Here is a 15,874-nt window from a genome sequence, read left to right on the forward strand (position 1 = left end):
TCCAGGCTTCTAGGCTCGTCAGGAGGCTCCGGTGCCCTCAATGTTGTCGCCTAGTGCCTTACAACCGCCGCTCACTTCACATTTCGCCAAGACTGGCTTGTCCTCCTAGTCCACAAAGACAGACTCTCACAGACGAAGTAAAGTCTGTCTCGAATCATGGAAACAAACATAGTCATGGAAAGCTGATGGCCGAGGCTACGACGCCTTCACTGTCGAGGTTTCAGGAGCTGTCCAGACAGGTAAAACGCCCTCCAAGGATACTAGGCCAGAAGACGGACCTGCCCATACGGGCTCGATTTGCTCCTTCACCAACAGGCCAACTTCATCTGGGCTCTGTGCGAACTGCTCTATTCAACAATCTTGTGGCCCTCGCGTCTTCAGAGGGAGCCTTCATTCTCCGCGTCGAGGACACCGATCAGGTTGGTTTTCTTACCAATTGTTTCCATCCATGAACCAATAGCCTGACAAATTGTAGCGCCGATTGAATAAAGGTGCAGAAAAACAGATGATTCAGGACCTGAGGTGGCTGGGACTTGTTTGGACAGAAGGCCCTGATGTTGGGGGTCCTCACGGCCCATACCGACAGGTAGGTCCAACCCACGGCCGCTTGAGCCAGCTTCGCTGACATTTTTCCAGTCGGAGCGTCTCGGCATTTACAAGAAACATGTCGATGAACTCATCGGCAACGGCCATGCCTACCGCTGCTTCTGTTCGCCCGAGGATTTGGAGAGACAGAAACTCGAAGCCCACGAGACGGGCATGGCGACAGTCTATCCAGGCACATGCCGCTCAGTCACGTCTTCCGAGTCGGACCAGCGCGCCGCAGCCGGAGAGTCTCATGTCGTCCGCTTCAAGGGCGACGCGTTCGGCATTATCGGCTTCAAGGACGCTGTCTACGGGTCGTTCCAGAAGAAGGAAAAGGAGGAGGATTTCGTCATTTTCAAAACCGACGGCTATCCGACATATCACCTCGCCAACGTGGTGGACGATCATCTCATGGGTATCACGCATGTCATCCGGGGCGAGGAATGGCTGATCTCTACGCCTAAACACCTCGCACTCTACAAGGCCTTTTGCTGGAAACCACCGACGTTTGCACACCTGGGTCTGTTGATCAACGACGACGGGAGCAAACTCAGCAAGAGAAACGCCAGTGCGAGCATAACCTCGTACAAGGACAACTTCTTTGCCCCCATGGCTTTCCAGACGTGGCTCGCGTCACTAGGTTCGTCCCGAAAGTCACAAGGCGGCCCTATCCCACGGACCATTGCTGCTTTGGCATCCGACGTAAGTAGTACTATACAACAGGTGTCCGTTTCGTCGACCCAGCTGACCCGCCCATCTAGCTCTCGTACAAATTCACAAAGGGCGGGATCAAGATCAACCAGGAGCGCCTGATTAACTTTGACTCGAGTTATTTCTACAGCATCATTCCCAACCCGACACCCGAGGAAGAGGAAATCCTCCTCCAGAACATGCAGATCCCCATCCTCAAAGCCGTACAGTCACTCGACAACAACTCCTTTCCCTCATTTGCGGACCGCGCTGGTCACGCGTGGGACGGCCCCAAGGAGCGAACACATTTCCTGGCGCAAGACGACGCCAAGATCATCAGCCACCTCCTCCGGACACTCCACTCTCGACTGAAGAACAGGGGAGATGCACAGAAGTTGGTGCTCGACCACCCTCACTACTTCTGGCGACCGCCTGTGGCCCTGCTCACCGAGAGTCTGGCCACCCATCCAGTACCTGAGGCGCTTCTGGACGCCATTGAAAGAGTCTGCCATCAACCAGAGCTTTGGGTGGACCCATTGACGCCAAAGGCAGCGACACCCAGCAGCACCGTCAGCAAGGCTGTTGCCAAGGTCATGGACGGAGACGGTGCCAAATTCACCGCTTACAAGGAGCAGAGAACGCTGGCGACAGGCAACCCAGACAGAGCAAGTCATTCATCCGAGGAGCTGTTCCAGGCTTTGGGGAGGCATGAATGGCTACATCGTATCAACCTGGTGCGGGACATTATGGGCAAGACGTAGCTCTGCGTGACAGTACGGACGGCAACTGTATCATCTTGTGCATATGTATGTAAACATCACTGTAAGAAGAACGCATGGTGAGCGCAAATTATACTTTTCAAGGGACCTTGCAGTCCCTGAGTAACTCCATATCTATATTTGACTGGTGTGCATGACACCATCCGTCCGTCCTCATGCTGATTACCAAAAACTCCAGGTGTGATAAGATATGCGAGTCCATAACGTCGTGAAGAATGCTCGTGATGCGATGTGTGGGGGAGGAAAACAAAAAGGGGGGGGGGGATCGGTCGGTCGCTAATGGGTATATCCGTCTACATCTCAAAGATCCAAATCTGCAGAATGTTAGTAACAATGATCAAAAACAAAGGGGGCGCATGTCACTCACGTCCAGCTTCCCTACTTCCTGCCTCGCCTTCCTGGCGTGGGACCTCGCACTCGACATGGCCATGTCCAGATCATCCTGGTCGCCCATGGTGATCATATCACCATCGGGCATGTCCTCGTCCTTGATCTTGATCTTGAACCGCCGTCCCTCGAGACCAAACTTGTCACGCACACGGTCGAGAAAATCGGGATACTCCACGGCGACGCCGACCATGATGTACCGCACGTCGTCTGCGGCATGCGCTTTGACTCGGATCTTCTTCACGTCCGGACCACGACGAGAGCGCGTGCTGGAGGATGTGGTCGACGACGCACCCGTTGCCGCCCTTCGTACGGGGAGCATTTCAAAATCGTCTTCATTGACCGAGGCGTCGTCGTAATCCGAGGCGGGGTCGTCGTCGTTTGTGTACCGAGACGGTGGCGCAGACGGCTGTCGATTGCTGCCCCGGCGGGACGTGCCCTGGGGAGGAGGCCGATACATGTCGTATACCTCGCCCGGGTAGGGCTCCTCGGCAATATTGGCCTGTGTCTGTTTCCACTGCTGCGCTGCGGGTGCTTGGCTGCGCTGTGACATGTTCCGCGCCGGCGCGCGCGAGGAGGACGACGGGGGTGGCCGGGCGTCGGGCGGGGACGCGGCCTTCTCGTACCCCTTGGACGAGACGGGGGCAATGTTGAGCTTGGCGAGCTGCGGCTTGGCGCCGTTGCGGACGGAGGCGCCTCGGGAGGGTAAGCGGGCTTCAGCCTCGGGAGGTGGTGTTGGCGGGAACATATTACGATTGCCAGGAGGCTCCGACTGTTGTCGGCGCGATTGCAGGCCAGGCCTGACGAGATTCGAGGCGGCGAAGGAGATGTTGTCGGGCGGGCGGTCGTCCCGTGATTCAGAACGCGCGGACTGGTTGTGTTAGTGGTGGATGACACGGGCGCTCTTCTGGGCATGAATCTGTCGCTCACATTCTTGATCTCGGAGCCAGCGAAACCGGTAAAGGCGTTGGCGCGATCTGATGCCGCCACCAGGCGGGCTTTGCCGAGGTAGTCTTTGGTCTTCAGGTTGCGAACCTTGGCCTCGTTTGGTCGGTACACGACGCCGACGGGTATCGAGAAGACTGTGTATCCCTTTGTCTGGCGTTAGTCGATGGAGTATGGGCTGCGTCTGCGGACTTACATCTGCCTCGTCTTGGATCGCCTCATCAATCACGTTGTGATCCTCCACCACCTTTTCTTTCACCGCATACGACAGGTCTTGCATGCCTGGCTCCTTTTGCTGCAGATAGATGTAGCATAGTCCGCGATTGAAGAGCACCTCGCAGGAGTAGAGCTTGAAGAGGAGGCCGAGTTGCGCATAGTCAATCATCGTGTTGCCGCGAAGATAGAGGAGTGTGTCGTTGAAGTTGGCCAATGCCTCCTCAAAGTCGCCGAGCAGGAAATTCGACACGCCCTGTTGGAAGTAGGCCACGGCGAGGTATTGATCTAACCGGACAGCTCTCTGATAGAATTCCACCTGGAGCCCATGTTAAACACTGCGATAACACGGTCAATTGGCACAGAGTCACTTACAGCCTTCTCATGCTCGCCGAGGGTAGCGTGGATCACGCCCATGTTGAAGAGGATCTTGCTTGTGTCGCCAATCTTGTCGAACTCGTTCAGGGCGTCGTCGAATTCATTGTTGTCGTACCGCGCAAGGGCGGCAACCCACGTCTCGATTTCCTATAGTCATGGTGAGCCTTTGATCGAGCATGCGAGTCCTTGCCCGGTGGAGGGACCCCCGAGCCCCAGGCGGGACTGTCACTGACCTGCTTCAAAGACATGGTTGCTCCCGCGTGCGCAGTGCAACAAGGACCAGCGACGCGACGGACAGCGCTCGAATGGACGCTTTATTGAACAGCAAGGACAGCAGAGCTTTTCGATTCTCGCAGTGCAGAGTATATGCAGGAGTAGGTACGATTCCCGGGGACCTGGGCGCTTGTGGTCCTTAAGGAAATGTTCTGGATGGGCGGGAGGACGACCGGGATGGGTGAGTGTCCCCCGCTTCAGCGTGGTCAATTGGCTCGAGTGGCGGGTAGCGCTCGATGGATCTTGGGGGGTCTTGGCGCTACCTGGAACTGGATCGGCCGGCGGCTCCAGAAGCTTGGTCAGTGGACCGACAGAATGGTTGGTCACTCGAGTCCAGGCTCTGTCCAGCAAGTTGTCCGTCACTCGCAAGCTGCGCTCGAGAATGATGAATCGCTCGAGAGCTCGACGCCAGATGCTTCGCCTCGGTCCTGGCCGCTCTGGCTGTGATTGTGCTCTCCTGGTCTGGTGTCGGTGATCGAGTCGGTTGCTGGATGGCCCTGGCTATTTTTGGTGGCGCAGAGCAACAGAGTGGTGAAGACGGCAGTCTCACCGCGAGTGGTGAGCAGGGGACGGGGACGGGACGGAATCACACACAGACTATTGAAGCCAAGTGAGCGTTATTAGCTTGCCGTGTGCGCGCAGCTGCTGTATCGGTAAGTGAATAACCAGTAAGCGAGTGGATGACAGCCAGTGTCGGTGATTAGTAGAAAGGAGGGACGCTGAGAGAGAAACCAGCTCTGCTCGAACAGCAGGAAAGCAGTCCCAGGAGGAGGGAGGCTAGAAACGGGCGAGTTGGTATATCAATCAACTGTCACAGACACGGCATCGATCTGATGCGAATCCATGGCAAAACGGGAGCTTGGATCTCACCAGGGCTCACGGCACCGAATGGCAGCTCTCTGACTTTCCCAAACGCTTGTCCGGTAGCTGTGTTGCAGGGGGTTTCAACATCCCCGGAATGGACTAGGAGCTCCTAAAAGGAGGTGTGGTCGAACTTGATTACTGATTGATAGCTGCCAGTATTAGGTAGTCGGGCTCACAATCGATTACTAGTTTCGGGTGGCCAGAGGTCGAACGCTACGGCAAACGCAACAGTGCAGCCGGGAGATGCTCAAAATACCACATCATGGCCGGCTATTCATGTTGTGCCCTGACTCTGTCGTCATCGCGGTGCAACGAGTCAATCAATTGAGACCATGTTTGCAGCGTGCCTCGAGGCCAAGAATGAGTGATTGAGTGGCTCCTGTGCATGATCAGTTGAGACGCTGGCTGTTGCATATGCAGGTCAGGCGTGGAGACGCCTCGACTGCCCAGTGACCACCAAGTCCCGACCACCACGCCTAGGGTTCTGGACAGGGGTTAGGAGGGTGGCGGACGCAAGTATTATCACCTCGAGCAAGATTAAGCGTATGAGGCTACCGCTTGCTGCAAAGAGGTGTCACTTGGGGAAAAGAACTCGCGTGGCCGACGACGTGCATCTTTCGTGCAGCTGGGAGCACCCATGACGTCTCGCCGTTAAGCGCCGAGTCCCTACGCTTGTGCGTGGCTAGCGTGGGCTGTCTAAGTGACCGCTGTCAGATGTGGTGGGTTGTACAGTGCTTCACAGAGGCCTCGTGCGCGTTGTCGAGCGACTGAGTCGTTGGCATGGAGCAATTGGGAGACGTGGTGAAGAAGCACGATTCGGCATCACAGTGGAGAGACCTGACGCGGTTCTAGTCAGAGGTCACATGGCGACTGGATTGTCTTGGCGGGGCGCATTGGGTAGGCGCGTACGTACTACTACTTCGGGTATTCCATGAAATACTCGATATCTGTAGCGAAGACATTATCAAACATTCAGTCTCTTGAGCTTTTTATTAGGTCGATTAAGCCTGTTCAAGGAGATCAAAGACGATCGGCACTGCATGCAGTGTACATGTACATCAGTGCCGAATCCTTCGCTTCATGAGGACCATCCATCAACTCATGTCTCCTGTATCCGGGTCTGCACCTGCAGCAGACCGATAAAAGCTTAATGCCAGGTAGTTCCACTCCTACGTACGCCCTGCCTCAAACTTTTGAAATGTTTGAGACGAAGAGGCGGCTGGGTGAACGTCTCAGCTTGCCGGGACGAGGGTCCTTCATCCGGACTACCGACAGGGCGTTTGATCGACGGCCGCGCCAACGCTTCATGAGGGCACTCTGTAACCTCCCCAGGCAGGCATTATTAGACGGAACATGCCATCCATCATGCAGAAATGCAAGAGCCGCATCATCATTCTCATCAATCATTTCGATCATTACCTAGGTGTGTTTTGACAACCCTCACCTCAGAGCATGCCCTTGGCCACCTCCTCCTTACGCTCATCCCACAGCGTCTTGCCCGTGCAGGAGCAGACCGTCTTGTCGTTATCCCAGACGCCCGCACTCCGAGCGATGACGCCGACGACAGTGTCCTCGTCATTCTGCAAGCCCTTGTCTGACTCCTCCTGGCGAGTGAGGACCATGGCATGCCCGATAGCTTCCCAGATCTGGAAGCCGTGGTCGACAAAGGCTGAGCCGCGTCCCGACTTGTCCACCTCGACGACGCCGAGCTCCCCCTTGTCCTTCCATACTGGCCCAGTGGACGCAGCGCCTTCGGCCAGGTTGCCGTACTCTCGGATCGTGGCACGGTAGTGTCCTGGCGATACGCCCCGGACGGTCAGATCGACCAGTGTCCGTCCGGAGCCCACCTCGACCATGCGCGCCAGACCTCGAACCTCGCGGTCTGTGCCCTCGTGCTGCGTCTGGTGCTTGTCCACAAATGTCTCCAAGATGCTCACTGCTGCGCCTGTTCTTGTCAGTATCCTGTCACCGGAGGCTTCACGTGAGTCGTACTATTCGATGCGCCGGTGCCACGCAAGATGGCATCTCGGCCGGTCTCCTGGATAGCTTCCACTATCGCGGACGGGGCAGCCGATCCCTCAATGGTGACCAGTTGCTCTTTGACATTGCCTTCCACCCTGGTGATACCGCCAAGCTTGTGGAGTGCGTCCGAAACTGATTTGACACAACCCTCACACGACAACGGCACCGCAAATTGGGTCTGCACTCTGAGTTAGAGAATGATCAGTGGTCCGGTGAAGGAAGCGCACTTGAAATGTATGGTTGACAGTCATCCTGCCGGTTGATGTCGTCTTTGACTCGTTCACGTTGAATGTCCTCGGGTCTGCAGTGCTTGCTGAGGGGGCCAATGGTCGATTGAAATAGCGATATGCAGCAGATCCAGCAACCAGTCCTGAGGTCAATGATAAGACGTTTAATCTCAGAGCCATCAAATACAAAGGAAATCAAGACAAGTTCATTATATGTACGTACGCATGTTGCTTTGAAATCGCTGGAGCGCCCTCGGAGTTCCGTAACGTCATGTGACATTTTGAGTGCGCCGCCAAGATGGATGACTCAGCCTCCAAACTTTCCTGAGCCAGCCGCGCATCTCGAAATTCATCGCGCTCGGCCTCACCATCAGAGCGGACGGTCAGCCCACTCCACATTGCCCATTGACAGCACGTCGCGCCCGCAGAGATTCTGTCCCTGATCACCTGAGAGTGGTCGACAGGTAGCCGCCATGTCACAGAACCTGGGCTTGGTGCGTCCAACCCCTAACCATCTGACGAGCGCCCCAAAAGCTAACGGCCATCCCTCTAGACCCGCCTCGCCTACTCGCGAGTATGGCATCACATCTCGGCAATCGCTCCCCACCCGACGCTGTCGACCAAGGTCGCCCCCGCTGAGATCACGCCCCCGTCCATGGGCCGCCTCGCCTCCCGCATCGCCATGATCCTCATGGGCAAGCACAAGCCGATCTGGGACCCCTCGACCGACTGCGGCGATTACGTCGTCGTCACCAACTGCGCCCGCCTCCACATTACGGGCCGCAAGTACTGGCAGAAGAAGTACTACAGGCACAGCACGAAGCCCGGCCAGCTCAAGTCGTTGACAATGGACGAGCTCATGGGGAAGCAGGGCGGCAGCGAGGTCTTGAGGCGGGCGGTGAGCGGCATGCTGCCCAAGAACAGGTTGCGGGACAAGCGGCTCGCACGACTCAAGGTCTTTGAGGGCGACGCGCACCCGTACAAGCCCAATCTGGTCCGGTTCGGAGGCAAGGTCGTTGGGACACAGGGATGGGACGCCATGGTTGAGTCGATACGCGAGACGGACAAGAAGAGGTTATAATAAGGCCTCGGAGACTGACGTGGGTGGTTGGATATGTATCATTTGTATTATACGTGCGAAGAGGGCGGCATCGTACCGCGGACATGGCATGGCTTGATTCTGGGTTTCAACGGTAGCAGTGGTCATGATAATTCTATTGCTGTATAAAAAAAGACACCGTACTCCGGAGTATTCCAACGAGGTTTCCAAAAAGAGACAACCAAAGCTCCCCGTCAACTCTCATAGCTTGGGCTTGGCGTCCTTCTCACTAGGTCAAGTTAGCTTGTTGTTGAGGAATAGCCAGGACGCGACACTTACCCCCGCGAGACCTCACACTTGATCAGACCGTTGGGTCCCGATTGCGGCACATACACCTCGGCGTCCTTGCCTGTGTTCTTGATCCCCTTGTGCCAGCTCAAGTCTGTCCGTACGAGTTAGCGTTGACATCAATACACACAAGGGGGCAAAGGGTGACTGACCTAGTTCAAAGTAGTGCTTGTTGGGCAGCGAGTACTCGACGTGGTTGACGCCGGGTACGGCCCCCAGGATGTTCTCGCACATCTTGTACATGGTAGCCTGGACGCTCGCACTGTTGTCCTCGGCAAACTGCTTGAGGGTAATGTTGCGCGCCGCCGCCCAGGCCTCGTCAAACTGGGGCGCGGCCTTTTCGACAGCCTTGACGTCGGCGAACCTGGCCCACTTCCACGTCGAGTCCACGTCCGTCGACAGGATGCGGTCCCACGTCTCGGGCAGCGTGGTGTACTCGTCGCGGAGGAAGCCGTGGAAGGCAGAGCCGGTGGACTTGAGGACCGTCAGGCCCTGGATGCTGCTGTCGATGGCGATGCCCTCGCCGCGGCGCGCGGTCGCCTCGACTGTTCTCTTCTCCTCGCCGTCCCGCAGGAAGCTGTGCGGGTGCGGCTTGCCGTCAATGTCCATCCTCGTCCAGCGGTGGGTCACCACCTTGACGTGCGCCGCGTGGATGTGCCCATACTTTTCGATAAAGTGGCTGCTCAAGGTGGCGGCGTACACCTCGGGGGGATGGACGGGGGACTGCTTGGCGGTGATGTAGATTGTGTTCTTGATGGTGTCTGTGGCGACGACGACGGAGTTGTCGGCGTGCGTGTAAGAGCTTGCAATGTCGCCCTCGAGAAGGCAGCAGACGGTCATCTCGTAGACGGTCTGGACGCCGGTCGCCTGGTCGCGATGGACCTTGTAGACGCGGACATTGTCCTTGCCGTAGCGCGCTGCTGATACGAAAGGCATGGTGGTGATGCTGTTGAGCGGAGGGAGAGGAGATAAGGATGGTGAGGTACGAGTATGATAAGAGCACAGGTCAGCAACACGTGAAGATGGCGGATAATGCGCGCGAACAGCGATTTGAGATGGAGCGGAGGGATACTATGGGATTTGATGTGGAATGGGATTGCGAGAGGTTTTAAATATGTGTCTGTCCCCATGGATCAAACCACGGGCTCTTGTCTGGCGCGGACCGGCGTAGTGAGTGAGGGAGTGAGGCTCTCGCTACCCGGAGAACGCCGAACACCCTGAGCGCTCAACACCGAAACCTGAACAACGCATCCACGGAGCGGGATGAGGCCATTTGGGCGCTGAGACGGATGCGCCTGGTACGGGAGAGAGATAAGAAAACGCGATAATTTTGGTCCATCCCTCCTCATGATACCTCTCCAGAGGACATGTTCTAATTGTCGCGCCAGTTGGCGCGAGGTCTTGACAGCGACAGGGGTGTTCAGTCGCCTGCGCTGGTAATAAGGTATTGTTGGGGTCCTGCCGGCACCTGCACACGGGTGTTCCCTTCCTTTCCCTCCCCCCATCATCACGTACAGTTGTGTACATCTTCATGTACTGAGGGTGGTACGCAACCTAACGTACCCGTACCTCATCTATCTCTGCTCCATCTTGATTTAAAAGGATCTAGAGGGTTTGACTCGAAGCACCTTGGTTCACCAATTCCCAGAGATCCTGACCCGCCTGCCACGCCTCGTCTTGCCACACATCAGTCTCTCCGTCAGCTCTCCACCTCCTCATCTGCGTAATCGTGCTCGGGCCCCAGACGACCTCTTCACCTTTCACAAACGCCATGAAACCCTCGTTCCAGCCTTTCAGCATCCTTTTCTCTTCCTCCAGCAGGCCTGAGAAGTCAGCAGCGCCCCAGAACCAGATGGGAACGTCGCTCGAATGCGTCACGCCCATGGACACAGGGAATGCTTCTTTGATGCAGTCCAGCCGCCGTTCGAAACGGTATCGAAGCAGGTCTGTCCCGGGAACGAGACCACCTTTGCATAATGCCTTGTGAAGACCTCGCTCAAGTCCGTGGACCTGCATATTGGCGTACATGTGCCCGAAAAGGACCTGCCAGTTCTCAAAGCCAGAGGGTAGGTCTTTGCTCGAGCCGCAGTAGTGTGTCATAAGCTTGGATGCGACTGATTCTGGATACTCGGTGCAAAGCCGCCTGTAAACAGCTTCATACGAGTTGTCTGGCGTCCGCCAGTTGCGATAGACAGTGTGCTCGTCCTTGCACTCTCCATTGAGTAGTTTGACCCCTCGCTTCTTCATCGCTCGCCCGAAATCCCCATTGTTGATCTTGTTCATCAAGTCTTGATGGTAAAACACGCCATCAGAGACGGGCCGGAACTCGTGAATCCTCATGCCGGCCTGGACTTCCATCAAATTCTCATATGGAAGGCTGCGAAGCTTTGACAGCTTCTCCTCAGCCGTCAGATCAAGGGGAATCCCTAGTTTCTGAAGGAATTCATCGAATTGGACCTGCTGCTCCTCCAGACTCCTCGGTGTGACGCCTGGGCCATTGGACCACATTGCGAGTCTTTTGATGATGCCCTTCTCAGCTGGAAGACAGAATAGCTCGTGACCCAGCTGCTGGAAAGCGGAGTAGCCGCCGGCTGAGTAGCCAGAGATGGTGATATTTGTTGGATCTCCTCCAAAACCCGCGAGGTTTTCGTGTGTCCATTCGAGAGCAGCTCTTTGATCCCAGAGCCCGAGGTTGCCGAAAGGCTCGCCATTGGCTTTTGCCTCTGCAGCTAGCTCAGAGCTCGCCAGGAAGCCGAACGCATTCAGTCTGTAGGATGGCAAGACCAGAATGCCCCTGAAGGCCGAATCCTCGAGCAGTGGCACCAGAGACAAAGGCCGCCAATTGGCACTACCCCATTGCAAAAACCCTCCATGGAGGTAGAACAGCACAGGCCATCCGTTCTCTGGTGGAGGTCCTGATGGGATCCAAATATTCAGTTGAAGGCAATCCTCATCGAAGTGAGCCCTCTCTGGCGGGGCACGACATGGAGGCTGTGGACAAATACCCGTGCCCCCTGTGAAACGTCCCGGATTGGCAGCTGTGCCGTACTTGTACCCCTTTGGAAGTTTGCGAGGGACTCGGAAACGGAATTCACCAGTCGGAGGCAAAGCGTATGGCAGACCTCCAAAGTAGTAAGCTGCAGGGCTAGCCCCTGATGCAAAAGTTATACCTTCAATGCGCCCAAGGACACCGGCATCGAGACGGTAGGGTTCCTCTCGGTACGACATGATTTTGTTCCGTTCGATGTGTTATGGCGATGAAGATGTGAAAGCTTGTGCTCGGCCCTAAGTTGGATTGACAGCCGGATGCCAATTGATGCGAGCCCCAGACTCGGGCCCAGAACACCAAGCCGCTAAGCTATCATGTACGTATCCCGCAATATCTGCTCGTCTTTGTCGGCGCTTCTTCTAAGTCCCGGCCGGCACCCAGTCACAATAGCGTTGTGTGCAGAATGCACGGTAGAAAGTGCGCAAATGACTCAAGATGGGGCCAAGGGGCACTTCTTAGTACCAACAGCAGCCGCAGCAGTACCAGCCGAAGCAGTCAATTGATGGGGTTCAAAAGTGTGCGAGGAATGGGCCCTGAGTCTAAGTCACTAGCTCCATTAATAATGGACGATAGATTGGCGAACATAAACCCCTGGCCCAACCGCTGATGTTTCGCGTGGCCCGGGACGCTGTCGGAAAGACATCCCGGTCCATCCCCGGTCCTCAATTGGGGAGGAGTTGGAGACCGTCTAACGGTCTGACGCTATCTTCGTGAATCTGGGTCCTCCATGGCGAGGATGGAGCTGGCGGCACCTAAATGATGTCCCATTGCTGCCAGTATTGGTTGACTCATGTTGGTACTTGAGTTTCTGATGCACGAAAATTGGGGTTCTCTACTTGCATCCAGAGATCTTACTATTTACCAGAGCTTTCGGGTGGGGATGTGCTCCTGGAGCGCTGCGGCATGACTGAGGTCGGCATGGCAATCTCATGTGGTCTCGATGACTCTGACCGCATCGAGAGCTCCGTCGGTTGGCCCCTATCTAATGTTGAGGCGCGTCTCGTTGAGAGGAATGAGAACATCGGTGACGAGGTTGCTGTTCAGCCTGGAGAAGAGACCGACCCCAAGACAGGGCAAGAGACTGGAGGCAGGGCGAGATTCAGCTTCGAGGACCGACCATCTTCCGGGAGTACTGGCGTTACCCCACGGCAACCGAAAAAGAGTTCAGCAAGAACGGATTGCTGAATAAGGTGACATTATAGTCCGTCGCGCCGTGCCTGAAGCCGGTTAGGGCGAATCCGGCTCTTGGGCTCGTGGTCCAGCCTACTTCATTCAGGGTCGCCGCAGCGCCGATATCATCAAGACCGGAGGTGAGTAGATCTCTGCTCTCGAAATTAAGCGTGAGCCTTTCACTCCCTCAGGTTGAGGAATGTGCAATAATCGGTCTTTGTTCTTAGATTTGGGGTCAGAAGACGGCTGCAGTGGTTGTGCTGTCGGAGCAGGCGAAGAAGAGCGAAGAGCCACGGGGTCTGAAGGCGATGAGGCGCGATATGAAGACGAGAGTCGTCACGTACAGGGTGCCACAAGACTTGGAGATTGTGGATACAGTCAAGCGAAACGCAATGGGCAAGGTGAATAAAAAGAATATAGCCGCGGTGTACGGTGATGCGGAAAAGATCAGGAGGAGGAGCATCAGTGGACGCAAGTAAGATGAGCTTGGAGCTGTCAGGGCGAGCGAAGATTTTCGTACCTCAAGTGCCTTGCTTAAAGTATATATGGAGTCGGACCATTGTAAAAATAAAGAAACCTTGAATCACGATGATACTTCTTGGTCACCCTGGCTATTGACGTGTGGTGGTCTTGGACTCTAGCTGATCTCCAAAAGCAGCTAATACTTCCGATGTAAACATCTGGGGTCCAAGGCCATCAATATTACCACAAGAGACATTCACACGACACAAGCGCACTCAAAAGCTTGAAGGTATATCAAATATACGAACTTCCGTTTGTCCTCTATAGCAAAGACTGTATCTGCTGGGCCACACCTAACACCTTTTCCTCATCTAACCTGCGACCGACAATCTGTATACCAACTGCAAAGCCATCCATCTTCTCAGCATCATATTGGTCCCAGTTCCACTTATCCAGCTCGTCTCTCGGTTCATAGTCAGGTGCCTTGATATCCAGCGCCTTGCTCGCAGTACCTGCAGGGAAGGATAGCGCAGTGTAGTCCAGAAAGTTGAATAGCTTCGTATAGCCTGTCCAGCGGCACGTCCTGTGCGGCATCGCGGTGTGCGGCATGGTTGGTACCAGAAGGACATCAACAGGACGGTTGGAGGCTGATTGTGCATTGTTCCACATCTCGTGGTACGCCTGTTGAGCGGCAATCTTGCGCTTGTTAAGCTGCCAGTAATCATACACGGAGACAGGCTTCGCGCGGTTGACAAGTGCTTCAACATGTGGTAGGAAGGGTTCGCCGCTTGAGACGACGTCGGAGCGAATATCCTCACCACCGTCCACGAGATAGTGTTCATCCTTTATTCTTATGTCAGTTCAAATTCTTGCTGAAACCATTAGCGGCGCCCAAGAACCTACCATTAGCTCAATGCACCTGGCATTCATGCTTGGATCCCAAGGCACAAGCTCGTGTCCAGCGGCCTTGAGCTTCTCACAAAGGTCCTTGAACACTCGATCCACAGGTGGATGAGGCTTGACCCTGCCGTCGTCTCCCATGATCCCAACGACGAGAGTTCTTTCAGAAAAGGCCTCGTACACATCCTGCTTCCAGTAGATTGGAGGCACTCTGGGATCAAGCTTCCAGCTTTCGGCATCGATGACGGCCTTGGTAGCCAAGGTTAGGGAGGGAAGTGTACGCGCTATGGGTCCTACGGACGAGGGTATTTGGCATTGGCCATCTTGAGATACTGCGACGCCTCTATAAGAGAATCTGTCACTCTTCTCGAGACGTCAGCGGCGGCAGTCAAATACAGATAAAAATAGAGCTCACGCTGGGCTTCAGACCCCAGAGGCCATTCATATGGCTTGGGATTCTAATGGAGCCACCGATGTCAGTTCCCCAGCCGATGAACGACCCCTTGAAGTGTAAGAGAGTTGCCTCTCCTCCAGAGGAGCCGCCAGGTGTGAAATCCGGGTCACTGGGGTGTGTGGTCAGTCCCCAGAGATTGTTGTCCGTCTCGCACCACTGTATCTTCATTAATACCGTGTTCTTTCTTCTGATGCATGTGGATTTTGAAACCACAGATAAGCCTGGAAACTCACCAAGATACTCTGCGGTAGGTTTGTTTTGCAGATGATGATGGCGCCAAGCCTTTGGAGGACTTCAGCAAGGACGCAATCAGATTTGGCGGGCTCGAAAGAACGACCAACGTAACCGAGCGTTGAGTCCAGTCCCTGGAGGTCGAATTGATCTTTTAGAGAGATTGGTACGCCATGGAGGGGACCTTTTAGACGACCGTGCTCTTTCTGGAACTTATCAAGCTCTCTCGCTTGTTCCAGGGCATCATCAAAACAGATCTCGGTCAAGCAATTTGTTTGCTCCTGCGCAATCTTGGCTCTGCCGAAAGACAAGGTTAGTGACAGTTCTCAGTCTCCATTCACCCTCCTTGGATGGGCTCCTACTTGTTGATGTGAGCGAGAATCACATTCTCTGCCGAGACCTGGTGATTTCCCAACAGCTTGACCAGGCCCTGTACGTCTCGAGCGGAGAAGATCAGATCTTCGAGAGCATCATCATCGGCCAGGGCTTTGTATGCTTTTGCAAGCTTCTGGTCGCGAATCGCTCGCTTCTCAGCGGCAAGCTTCCTCCAGGACTGTGGCATTTGAGTCGTCTTGTGGACTGTTGACGCCTTCAAGAACTCGGATGAGAAGCCGAGTCCTACTGTGACTCGAATTGGCGAAGTGTGCTGCGCAGACAGTGAGGCTTGTGTTGAGAAGGTATGAGGAACCCCTTCCGCTGATCGTGACCTAAACCCCGAAGTTTACAGAGCAAGTCCATAATCTAGGACCCTTCCCCTTGCCAGCGGGCCTTTCACACCAATTCAGAGCACTAGTACGTAGCTACCTCGTTAGTTAGTGGGTATCCTGGTGAGACCTGATTGCGGTGGGGTCCAGTCGG

The 15,874-nt window shown here is 55.3% G+C and overlaps 7 protein-coding genes across 7 annotated transcripts; 2 read left to right on the forward strand and 5 right to left on the reverse strand.

Moving 5' to 3' along the window:
- Positions 1 to 185: 185 nt before the first annotated feature.
- On the forward strand, positions 186 to 2,036 carry F5Z01DRAFT_628826 (uncharacterized protein; the record flags this gene model as incomplete). The annotated part of the gene is made up of 4 exons (XM_046261626.1): positions 186 to 419; positions 476 to 586; positions 637 to 1,287; positions 1,347 to 2,036. 4 exons carry the CDS (start codon positions 186 to 188, stop codon positions 2,034 to 2,036), a joined length of 1,686 nt encoding a protein of 561 aa, XP_046114685.1.
- Positions 2,037 to 2,347: 311 nt separating this feature from the next.
- Positions 2,348 to 4,225, reverse strand: F5Z01DRAFT_677583 (tetratricopeptide; the record flags this gene model as incomplete). Its single annotated transcript, XM_046265370.1, has 6 exons — positions 2,348 to 2,368; positions 2,422 to 3,312; positions 3,372 to 3,533; positions 3,583 to 3,918; positions 3,975 to 4,124; positions 4,211 to 4,225. The coding sequence occupies 6 exons, from the start codon at positions 4,223 to 4,225 to the stop codon at positions 2,348 to 2,350; spliced, it is 1,575 nt and encodes a 524-aa protein (XP_046114686.1).
- Positions 4,226 to 6,559: 2,334 nt separating this feature from the next.
- F5Z01DRAFT_677584 (superoxide dismutase) lies at positions 6,560 to 7,387 on the reverse strand (the record flags this gene model as incomplete). The annotated part of the gene is made up of 3 exons (XM_046265371.1): positions 6,560 to 7,059; positions 7,107 to 7,314; positions 7,364 to 7,387. 3 exons carry the CDS (start codon positions 7,385 to 7,387, stop codon positions 6,560 to 6,562), a joined length of 732 nt encoding a protein of 243 aa, XP_046114687.1.
- Positions 7,388 to 7,648: 261 nt separating this feature from the next.
- On the forward strand, positions 7,649 to 8,561 carry F5Z01DRAFT_665253 (mitochondrial 54S ribosomal protein YmL23). Its single transcript, XM_046264151.1, has 2 exons — positions 7,649 to 7,857; positions 7,917 to 8,561. The coding sequence occupies exons 1-2, from the start codon at positions 7,837 to 7,839 to the stop codon at positions 8,442 to 8,444; spliced, it is 549 nt and encodes a 182-aa protein (XP_046114688.1). The 5' UTR covers positions 7,649 to 7,836; the 3' UTR covers positions 8,445 to 8,561.
- A 176-nt stretch (positions 8,562 to 8,737) lies between these two features.
- Positions 8,738 to 9,686, reverse strand: F5Z01DRAFT_683739 (uricase; the record flags this gene model as incomplete). Its single annotated transcript, XM_046265876.1, has 2 exons — positions 8,738 to 8,844; positions 8,903 to 9,686. 2 exons carry the CDS (start codon positions 9,684 to 9,686, stop codon positions 8,738 to 8,740), a joined length of 891 nt encoding a protein of 296 aa, XP_046114689.1.
- A 334-nt stretch (positions 9,687 to 10,020) lies between these two features.
- Positions 10,021 to 12,356, reverse strand: F5Z01DRAFT_348139 (carboxylesterase). The gene has a single exon (XM_046259248.1). It carries the CDS (start codon positions 11,976 to 11,978, stop codon positions 10,356 to 10,358), a length of 1,623 nt encoding a protein of 540 aa, XP_046114690.1. The 5' UTR covers positions 11,979 to 12,356; the 3' UTR covers positions 10,021 to 10,355.
- A 1,379-nt stretch (positions 12,357 to 13,735) lies between these two features.
- F5Z01DRAFT_665264 (amidase) lies at positions 13,736 to 15,805 on the reverse strand. Its single transcript, XM_046264152.1, has 5 exons — positions 15,379 to 15,805; positions 15,019 to 15,313; positions 14,747 to 14,941; positions 14,335 to 14,694; positions 13,736 to 14,274 (listed from the first exon to the last, which is right to left on the reverse strand). Exons 1-5 carry the CDS (start codon positions 15,576 to 15,578, stop codon positions 13,753 to 13,755), a joined length of 1,572 nt encoding a protein of 523 aa, XP_046114691.1. The 5' UTR covers positions 15,579 to 15,805; the 3' UTR covers positions 13,736 to 13,752.
- Positions 15,806 to 15,874: the final 69 nt, after the last annotated feature.

This window comes from Emericellopsis atlantica (assembly GCF_019669845.1).
Source record: "Emericellopsis atlantica unplaced genomic scaffold F5Z01scaffold_33, whole genome shotgun sequence".
Lineage (NCBI taxonomy): Eukaryota > Fungi > Ascomycota > Sordariomycetes > Hypocreales > Bionectriaceae > Emericellopsis > Emericellopsis atlantica.

What these genes read in the sequence shown, in the direction of transcription:
- F5Z01DRAFT_665253 (XM_046264151.1), top strand. Translation starts at nt 7,837, where the DNA reads ATGTCACAGAACCTGGGCTTG. An exon ending in TGTCACAGAACCTGGGCTTG is followed by an intron (nt 7,858 to 7,916) that starts GTGCGTCCAACC and finishes CCATCCCTCTAG; the next exon opens with ACCCGCCTCGCCTACTCGCG.
- F5Z01DRAFT_348139 (XM_046259248.1), bottom strand. Translation starts at nt 11,978, where the DNA reads ATGTCGTACCGAGAGGAACCCTACCGTCTCGATGCCGGTGTCCTTGGG.
- F5Z01DRAFT_665264 (XM_046264152.1), bottom strand. Translation starts at nt 15,578, where the DNA reads ATGCCACAGTCCTGGAGGAAGCTTGCCGCTGAGAAGCGAGCGATTCGC. An exon ending in TCTGGGGTCTGAAGCCCAGC is followed by an intron (nt 14,695 to 14,746) that starts GTGAGCTCTATT and finishes CGTCTCGAGAAG; the next exon opens with AGTGACAGATTCTCTTATAG. An exon ending in CCAGGTGCATTGAGCTAATG is followed by an intron (nt 14,275 to 14,334) that starts GTAGGTTCTTGG and finishes ATAAGAATAAAG; the next exon opens with GATGAACACTATCTCGTGGA.